This window comes from Cyrtonyx montezumae, unplaced genomic scaffold (assembly GCF_038088225.1).
Source record: "Cyrtonyx montezumae isolate F1298 unplaced genomic scaffold, pur_monq_1.0 scaffold_45, whole genome shotgun sequence".
Classification (NCBI taxonomy): Eukaryota; Metazoa; Chordata; class Aves; order Galliformes; family Odontophoridae; genus Cyrtonyx; species Cyrtonyx montezumae.
This window is the reverse complement of record NW_027072051.1, coordinates 30,962-40,026: the sequence shown is the minus strand read 5'-3', so window position 1 is coordinate 40,026 and position 9,065 is coordinate 30,962. Positions and strand designations below refer to the sequence as shown.

Sequence of the window (9,065 nt, the reverse complement as noted above, 5' to 3'; positions counted from 1 at the left end):
GTCCACAATAGAGGCGTGGGTGGAGAAATGAGGTGTCTACGCAGAACTGGGCGTGGTCCCAGGCAGGGAGCTGCTTCCCACAGCTCCCTTTGTGGGCACTTTGTGCTGCTACGAAGAAGGCTCAGTACTAATCAGCTCTTTCTACGTGTAGGTTTGGCACTCGGCGGGCAGCTGCAGAGAATTAGCATTAGATATTAATTAAGATGGCAAAAGAATTGGAGGTAAAGATCCTTCCTCTCCCTCCTGTGCCCAGACCAGAGTTGAGGACATAGGGGAAGGTGGTGGCAGTCCCTACAATGCAGGGACCAAGGAAGCATAGCTGGGACGCAGCCCTAAAGCAATGGTCATGGGCACTGTCCCCAAGGGAAAGAGGACATGTAAGAGACATCTTTGTATCCCTCACTGTTCTGTTAGGACAGGGAAACTCATCACAAGGCTTCAGGTTACTGCCACTTTGTGCCTACAAGCTCACCCTTTTCTCCAGCATCAAAACTCTAAAACTCTCCATTATTTCCTCCAATTTTATTATTCTAGGGCCTCTGTGGTTTCTTGGGGGGGAGGGGGGGAAGGGTGGGGGGATTCAGGAGTAGTGATGTGGAGTGGGTGTCACCCACTGCAGCTAAGCTTTGGGTGATGCCTTGGGCTGCAGCCGCTGCAGCTCCAGGAGGTGGAGGAGGAGGAGGAAGGCGATGCTCAGGAGAAGCAGCCAGAACACAACCCAGTAAGGCTGCAGGAGGGAGAGCCATGGCCGCCACAGCTCCACAGGCGATTCCTTGAACCTGGGGACAAGGCAACAAGGGACATCCTTCACCCAAAGGGCGCAGCACTTGTCCCAAGCAGGGACAAGATTTAGCCCAAACCTGGATGAAACAAGAGTGGGGAGAGCACAGGTGACACACGATGCATGAAGAAACTGAGGCATGGCACAGTGGGACAGTCGCAAACCCCCCATCCCCAAACCGCCCAACTCCATCCCTGCACACTGGCAGCGTTGGGATTGCAAAGACCCAAGGATGTAGGGTGTTGCTCACATCAACTGGAGCTGTCCCAGCTCCTCACCCCCTGTGCTTGATTCCAACTCCTTGCTGCCTGCTTCTGCCACTAGCCCCTCACTCACCACGTTGCCCTGGCCTGGTGGCTCCAGTTTCCTCCTGTAGAGGGAGAAATGGGACACTGTGTCCCATGGGATGGTGGCAGACAGAGCCACCATCCCACTCATACAGAGCCACCATCCCACTCATCCAGCACCATTACCTCTGGGTGCTGATCTGGCGCTGGGCACCCTCGGGCTCACCAGCCAGGGTTGCTTGGCCATCCATGCTAGCAGCTGGCTGGGCACCAAAGGAGGGAGCGTGAGCACTCAGACCTTGCAGCATCAAGCCCTCCTGTCCTCACTGAACATGTTCTTACCAAGAGCTGCTTTGGGATGACAGCGATGCTGACTCTGCGGCGTGCAGATGCCTATGGTGAACAAAGGAGATGGTATGAGCACAGTGCTGATCCCTCCCTGCACTCCCCCCACCCCCAGTGTGAGCAATGGACACTGAGGAGGAGAAGGGGTACTTCCAGCCTCCTATAAGTAGTCGATGAGAAGAAGGGGCATCAAAGCCAAGAGCATTGTGCCTGTCCTTATCGCACCAAAGCAGGGCCACCTAACCCCTCCTGAGCACTCCCTTGCTTTCTCAACTGTAGGGTAAGCAGAGCCAAATTTAAGCAAGCTGGAGCTAGAGAGTAGCCTCCTCCATGTCAAGCCCTGCAATACAGGACTGCCTGAGGTCTCCAGGCCAGCAGCTCTCCCCTACATTTTGTCCCAGTGCTTCTAGCAGACCTTGCCACAGCAGTGGCTAGGAAGGGGGTGCTGCCCTAGGGGAGCAGTGCATGGGGACAGTAGGAAGAGGAAGAGGCGGTGCTGGGAGAGGTGCTGCACTGCCATTACCTGCTGGAAACTTCGCATCAGGGGGTGAGGCCTCAGCCGCAGCTCTGCATCATCTGGAAGGAAAAAATAAAAATATAAAAATCTCACACTGCCTCCAGAAAGAAAAACGGGGCTGATGTGCAGGCAAATGTGAATGTCCTTCATGCTGGAGGCAGACAGGACCACACACTCTCTGCTTGACACAAACCACAGGTGTGCCTGGCTGGGGGAACTGCTTGCATGCACGCATACACATACACTGTGCATGGGGTTTGGAAGGACAGGGCATTCTTTGTATGCTCTCCAACCTGCATTCCCCACTGGGCTGCAGGACAACCACCAGCACCTGCTCCCACTCTGTGGCTGCTGTTACATGTCATCAGGTCCAGCAGCTGCAACCCCCAGCTGTCATCCACCCCCCAGCTAATGGCTTCACAGCACAGGGTCATGCTGACTTCATGGGGGGGGGTTGGAAATAAATGCTGCAGTGTTGCCTGCACAGGGGTGAGTTCACCTCACCCTGGGTCTCTGCCAGCTGCCGGTTGTGGGAGTTCTGCTGGATCAGGCACTTCATCTCCTCCAGCTCAGCATGCTCACGTAGGTGGTGCCGCTTCAGGTTCTCCACGTGCTGGACCATCACCTCTGCTGCTCGGCTCATCCGTGCCTCCTTTGCTCAGGAGGACCAGCCATCAGTTCCCATCATCCCTATGGACCCATGCCCCTCCACAAGCCTTCTCTGAATGCAAACAGATCCCCTTGCCACCCCAGTGTGTGCCAACAAAGCCCACACAAGCACTGGGAGGAGGAAGCACAGCCCCCAGAAATGTACTCCCATCCTCTCCTTTCCTCACCCACCTGGTGGACAGCCCCCATCTTCACTGCAGCACTGGTTGCACGCTTGATGGCAACCTCCAGCACCTCCAGGCTGCACTGCAGCTGCTCCAGCACCTCTTTGCAGCTCCCATCTATGCAGGATGAACTCAATCTCTGCAGGGGGAGAGCACAGAGCTGCTGGAGCTGGAGATCCCCAGCAGATGTCAACCCCCTCCGGTGCTCACCCACCTCCAGGGCAGCCCGGCACTGCCCCAGCTCCTCCTGGATGTTTTCCTCTGCCGTATCTTGTGCCCGCGTCTCCACCTGCACCCGTTGCTGCAGGGTGAACACGTCACAGCGAAACGCCAGGGCAAGGTGGGCAAAGGCTGCCTGTGGGCAGGAGGACACAGGACTGGGACATGAAGGGGAGGGCACTGAGGCCATGCATGGCTGTCCCCAAGATACAGCCAGATTCCTTTTCACCTGCCATTGAGCAGTGCTCCTTAAGGACCATCAGCACTGCCTGTCTCCAGCTCTCATCAGGATGATGCACACTGGAGACAGACTTTGTGAAATGCCACAAGATGGGGACAGCAGCCCCAATTAGCCAATAATACACTGGAATCCAAAGGCCTGCTGGTGCAAGGATGCAGCAGGTAGACACCAGCTTTTGCTGCAGGCAGGGCAGCAGGGCCTGACTGAGCCCTGGCACTCACAGGACAATTATTTTATGAAGACTTCCGCTACCTCCCTGCTCAGGGAACTCGAGAAGCACTTTATGGGATTACTGGGTGCTCATCATGCCATAGAAATGCAGCTGCATCCAAATGCCAGCTGCATCACAGACAAGGGACTGTGGAGCCCAGGAGCAGGACACAGACCCCTGTCTGGGATTCAGTAGAACATTTCCCTTTCCCCTTACCTAGTCTACCCACAAGCCCTCACCTCCACATCTTGCTCTGTCAAATCCATGCTGTGGAAAGAGAAGAGCTGTCATAGCTGGAAACACAGTGGGGACTGCATGCTGAAATGCCCTTGGTCCGCTCCCAGGGCTGCACCTCGACCCGTGTTCTGCAGTCCCCAGCAGTGATACAGCCACTCGCCTCTTTACCTGTGCAGTCCCAATCTCTCCAGCACTGAGAGTTCACTGGGGAAAGTCGGTGGCAGCTCCTCTGGAGTTTCTTCATCTGTGGGGAGGACCATACGTGAGGGTTCTTTCTTGGTCTCCCCTCCTCCCTCTCTTCTTCTCTCAGCCCTTCTTCCAGTAGTGACAGTTCCCATGTTTCCACCAAGGGAGTTGAAGCCCATCAGGCCACGCTTGTCCCCAGTTACCTCATGGTCCACCATAAGGGCACCCAGCCTGGGACATGGCATGGTGATCCACCCACCTTCCTTGATCTCATGGCCGTCTCTCCTACAAAAAGCGAGATCCATGCCCGGCTCCTGTGGAGGGGCACTGTCAGAGCAAACCCCTTCCTAGTGCTAGATGGCATCTCCCCCACCAAAAAAGCATCACCGAATGGTTCTGCAGTCCCAAACCCGTTGTCCTCCTGTCCTTCTCACCTCACTGACTCTCTCCATGGTCTCCTCACTCCCAGCCAAAGCCCTGTCTAGGTGCTCCTGGGGACTGTTCATCCTCCCTGGGGACAGAGAGGTGTGGCAGCATCCCTGCACCAGCCTTGAGACTCCCAGAACCTCTTGAGATGCTGGCGAGCGTGGGCTGGTAGGTATCCCCCAAAAAGCACCCCCCACAGGATAAAGAATGTCCCCATCATCCAGGAGGAGCTGATGGGAAGAGGTCAGGGTCACAGGACTGGAGGGAACAGGAGGATCCAGGGGGGGTGCTGCTGGGATGAAGGACTACCAGCTTGCTCCATGTGATGCTGCTCAGGGTGGGAGGAGGCAGCACAAAGCTATCCCTTTCCCCCACCCCCACCCCAGATATCTTTACCTTCATCCAGAGCTGCGAGGAGCCCGGCTGACTCTGTCTGCTGCTCCCTACAAAGAAGAACTAGAGTAAACCCAAAAGGAACTCCAGCAGGAGAGGCAGCACTGTCTCTCACTGTCTGGGACCTGGGTCCTTCTCTGCCACCGACCCTGTCCCCACTGTCCCTGGCATAGGTGCAGCAGCTCTCCCTGTGTCTAGCAAACCCTCCATTGCAGAGGAACCAGAGATGAGTCACCTGCCTGATGCAGCAGTGCTTCTTAGCACATTTATTTTGCCCTGGCTGCCAAGCAGACCTTGCTGCCAGCTGGCCTCCCTGCAGGCACAGCAGCAAAGCTGGCTAGCGTCACCACTATGGGGACAGCAGGCTTTAGCATGCAGTCACTCCCCCCTTCAAAATCTTACGCTGTATTCACAGGGGTCTAGAAGCTCCATGGATCCAGAAGTGCTGGAGCACTAGAGTGCATGGAGTGCACGAGGGCTGCTGTGCAAACAGCCACTACGCCAGAGCCCAGCACCCAAATGGGAAAGAGTTTGCACTCCCAAACTTAGTTCTTGGCTCCGGGCAGAGCTCAGCAACACTTTTCTGTCTCCTCCTCGCAATTTGTTCCCCAGGAGCAGTGCCCACAAGAGAAAGCATTGCTGCACCAAACCAAGGCTGAGTGCTACATCTGGCACTGCCATCCCCATCCCAACCCTACCAAACCCCAGTGCACGTACCTGCTATGGGGGAGGCTCTGCTGGCAGCCCCTACGCTGTCGCTGCACCGCACGCCTCTGTGCTCGTCCCCGCACTTCTTTCCCCGCTCTCCGCGAGGTGTCCACCCGTGGCTTCATCTGCACAGTGCAGAGGCTCCAGGACCAGCACACCTACCATGAGAGATACGTATTAGCCATACACAGATGGGAGAACGCCTCTAAATGTTATATTTTTAAAGTGTTTTCTCACCCAGCGGCAGCACAGAGGCATTTGTGGGCTGCAGGAAGATGCTGCTGGGATGGGCATGAGGAGATGCAAGATTTACACCAAGCCATCTTTGTGCAGCACTGATGGTGGGCTTTCCCCTCTGCACCCATTTCCCACCCCTCACTCATGATTTCCATCAACAGCACGACCCCCACCCCTCTGTGGGACACATTTGTACTCCCTGCCCAGTGCAGAGAGGGAGTACTGGGCTTGGGACACCCCGAGTATCCTGCCAGGCAGGTTCCTGTGCAGATAAATGCATATGATTCCCAGATCCTTCTGTAAATAAGCTCAGGTGTCTCATTTGAGTTATTTTCAAATGATTTACCAACTGAGAGAAAGATGGCAGAAAGCTCAGAGAGTTTCTGTCAGACCAAGGAGCTGAGCCTTTCTACGCAGCTATGGGGCAGAAGGAAATTTATTTGTTTTGGTCAGGATATGAAATACAGTGCAGATTTAAGGGGCTGACTGCACAGAGCCTCAGCTAAGCTAAGCCACCCCCCTTCTCAGAGAATCAGTCATGATCTAGGAATATCTGACAACTTTTCATGTCTATCCTTTGGAATTGTCCCTAGAACGTCTGTCCAGGGGCCCAGGAATCCCAAACAACAAACCAAACTCATTCCATCAGCGAACATCAGTCTCACCCAGAGGAGTAGACTCTGCTGCAAAGCTCTGGGACACCTATGGCAGCCTGCTGCTTTACTCCATTTCACCACCTTCATCTTTGCTTCATAGCTGGAAACTCAGGGGTGCGCAGCTCGTTGCACAGCACAGCACAGATAACCCCCCAGCACCCAGCCCCACTCTCTCTTGGCTCACTGACTTCACCAAATGTTACCCAGATCATTACCTGACTGAATCCGTCCCAGAAGGCCCCAGCTCAGCCTCAGCCCTCCTCACAGTCAGGACCCCAAGGATGGGAGCCAGGACACCAAGCAGTGCACGCTGTCAGCAGCGCAGCAATTGCATCTGCGGCAGAAGGAGCTGCCAGAGAACAGCTTGAAGGGAGAAGGCCTTTAAAGGACATGCACGGAGCAGTCGAATCTTCCCATGCGGGGCCAGGCTGGGTGCTGGTCAGGTGGCCCTGTATCCCCTGTACAGGGTGTGGGGTGTGATGGAGACTGGAGGAGAAAAGCTGAGCCTCAGCAACAAGTGAAAGCCCCCATATATTCACACGGGGTGCAGCATAAGGGTACACCAGGATAGCTTGTATGGGGTGATGTGGGGAAGCCCCATCCCTCCTGCTGGCCCCACTTCACCTCATTCATTAACCCCAGTGACCCTTTCTCTGACTGTCCTCTTTGATCAAATCCATCACATCCTCAGAAGCTGCTTTCTTACTTTAAGGAGCTTATGTGGTGTCAGACTCAATAAGTGCTACAGAGGACCAGCCTGCAGGCAGGAAGGCGCTGTTGCATCCCTCGTCCTATGTGCCTGCTGCAGGTCTTCGGGATTTGGCCAGTTTCCTAAGCCCTCAGAGGGCAGACAGCAAATGGCATCTCGCCACCTGCAGCAAGGCTGGCCCAGCACTGTACCAAGCTGCTGAGGGCTCAGGATGCAGCCCCCGGAGTCGTGGAGCAGACACGCTCTTAGCTCAGATCTCCTAGGTTTGGAGAAGTTTCCCTTCGTTTTCTCTTTTTTTTTTTTGTTCTCCTCTTCTAACTTCATATTCTTCCTCTGTCATAAGAAGAGAGGAAAGAACGGCAGGGTCTATGCAGCGTGGCCGCGTCAATCCCACAATAAGTCTTTCCGCAGTCCCTGCTGCCGCTTGGCGGCCAATCTGCGAAACTGCAACTGTTTACATTTGTTCATGCAGGCAGCACAACGCACGCGCACAAGAACGCGGAAGTATCGTGTTCATGACTCAGTCGTTCTGCGCAGCAAATACACCGATCTCTATGGTATTTGGTCCTCCAGGAAACAGTGCGCACGCGCCAGGAGATTACAAGGCGGAAGAGCGAATTTATAGGACTCTCTAACACATCGGCGAGCAGTGAATTCTTGGATAACAGCTCAGCATTATCCCCCCCATTGTAATAACGATGACTCGTCTACTTTCGCACGTTTAGGTCAGAATCCGTCCCGAAAACTGGCCGTTTTTTCTCAAAGCAGCCATTCCGCGCGCAAAGGCACCCGATTGGCTCGGCTCCACACGTGACCGCCAAACCCGCCCCGGCCGCGCGCACGCGCACTAGCGCGGCGGTGCTCAGAGCTGCCGCCGAGTGGGGAGAATTCGGTACTGCAGGCACGGCCCCCCCCCCCCAAAAAAAAGCACTGCGCATGCGCGCGGAAACAACAATACTGGGCATGCACGTACAAAGGGTGATACTGCGCATGCTCGTTGCCGTGGCGGTGCTCGGTGCTGCCGCTGTGTGGGGAGAATTCGGTACTGCAGGCACTATCCAGAAAAGAAAAAAGCACCGTCCGTGCGCGGGGAAACGGCGATACTGCGCATGTACACAAGTTCCTATAAAACACTCCTATTACTGCGCTCCCTACAGTGGCCGGCGAGAAGCCCGTTTTTGGACCGTCAATACAACAATAATTCCTGCCTCCCCATTTAGGATTCCGCCGCTTTTTTTCGTCGCTTATGCGCCGATCGCGATTCCGATCCAGGAAGCGGCCATTTACGTTCGGTTGCACCCTATGCACCCCGCCGGCACCCGATTGGCTCAAGTCCGCACGTGACCGCTAGGAGCCCGCCCCATCCACGCGTACGCGCAGTACCGCGGCGGTGCTCAGTGCTGCCTCTGTGAGGGGACAATGCGGTACTGCAGGCATTGCTCAGGAAAAAAAAAGCACAACACAGCGCATGCACGCGGAAACAGACATACTTTGCATGCGCACACGATCCTATAAAATACTCGCAGTGCGTCGGTCCCAGAGGTGCCAGCTAGCAGCCCCTTTTTGGACTGTCAGCTCAACAATATTTCCCTCCTCCCCATTTAGGATTCCGACGCTTTTTTCCCCCCCCAACCAACAACAAGAACAGCATCTCCCCCCCTACAAACACCACCAACAGACTCACCCCCCCCAACCAACACCACCAGAAACAGCATCTCCCCCTACAACCAACACGACCGTCCCCCCAGATAACACCAGCAATGGCATCTCCCCCCCAAACAACAACACCAGAAACAGCATCTCTGCCCCAACCAACATTAGGAACAGCAACTCCCCCCAACCAACACCATCAACAGCATCTCCCCCCTTAACCAACACCAACAACAGCAACTCCCCTCCCAACCAAAAACAGGAACAGCATCTCCCCCCCTCAACAAACACCAGGAACAGCATCACCCCCCCCCAGGCAACAACAGGAACAGCATCTCCCCCCCCATCCAACACCACCACCAACAGCATCTCCCCCCCCAACGAACACCTCAAACAGCAGCTCCCTTCCCAACCAACAACAGGAACTGC

The 9,065-nt window shown here is 55.4% G+C and overlaps 1 protein-coding gene across 4 annotated transcripts; it reads right to left on the bottom strand.

Moving 5' to 3' along the window:
* Window positions 1–55: 55 nt before the first annotated feature.
* LOC136055653 (inositol 1,4,5-triphosphate receptor associated 2-like) lies at window positions 56–6,588 on the bottom strand. 4 transcript variants are annotated; one of them, XM_065747497.1, is made up of 15 exons: window positions 6,493–6,588; window positions 5,394–5,542; window positions 4,680–4,726; window positions 4,292–4,368; window positions 4,117–4,171; window positions 3,840–3,915; window positions 3,674–3,701; window positions 2,978–3,118; window positions 2,771–2,902; window positions 2,435–2,582; window positions 1,937–1,989; window positions 1,411–1,461; window positions 1,255–1,331; window positions 1,032–1,151; window positions 56–171 (listed from the first exon to the last, which is right to left on the bottom strand). In XM_065747497.1, the coding sequence occupies exons 2-15, from the start codon at window positions 5,507–5,509 to the stop codon at window positions 132–134; spliced, it is 1,161 nt and encodes a 386-aa protein (XP_065603569.1). In that variant the 5' UTR covers window positions 5,510–5,542; window positions 6,493–6,588; the 3' UTR covers window positions 56–131. The 4 variants fall into 4 exon arrangements, with proteins under 4 accessions (XP_065603569.1, XP_065603568.1, XP_065603567.1 ...); XM_065747495.1 differs by lacking the exon at window positions 56–171 and adding an exon at window positions 487–779; XM_065747496.1 differs by lacking the exons at window positions 56–171; window positions 3,674–3,701; window positions 4,117–4,171 and adding an exon at window positions 486–779 and having other exon boundaries at window positions 2,978–3,114; window positions 3,828–3,915.
* Window positions 6,589–9,065: the final 2,477 nt, after the last annotated feature.

What these genes read in the sequence shown, in the direction of transcription:
- LOC136055653 (XM_065747495.1), bottom strand. Translation starts at nt 5,509, where the DNA reads ATGAAGCCACGGGTGGACACCTCGCGGAGAGCGGGGAAAGAAGTGCGG. An exon ending in AGATGGGGGCTGTCCACCAG is followed by an intron (nt 2,583 to 2,770) that starts GTGGGTGAGGAA and finishes TCCTGAGCAAAG; the next exon opens with GAGGCACGGATGAGCCGAGC. An exon ending in TCATCCCAAAGCAGCTCTTG is followed by an intron (nt 1,332 to 1,410) that starts GTAAGAACATGT and finishes TTTGGTGCCCAG; the next exon opens with CCAGCTGCTAGCATGGATGG.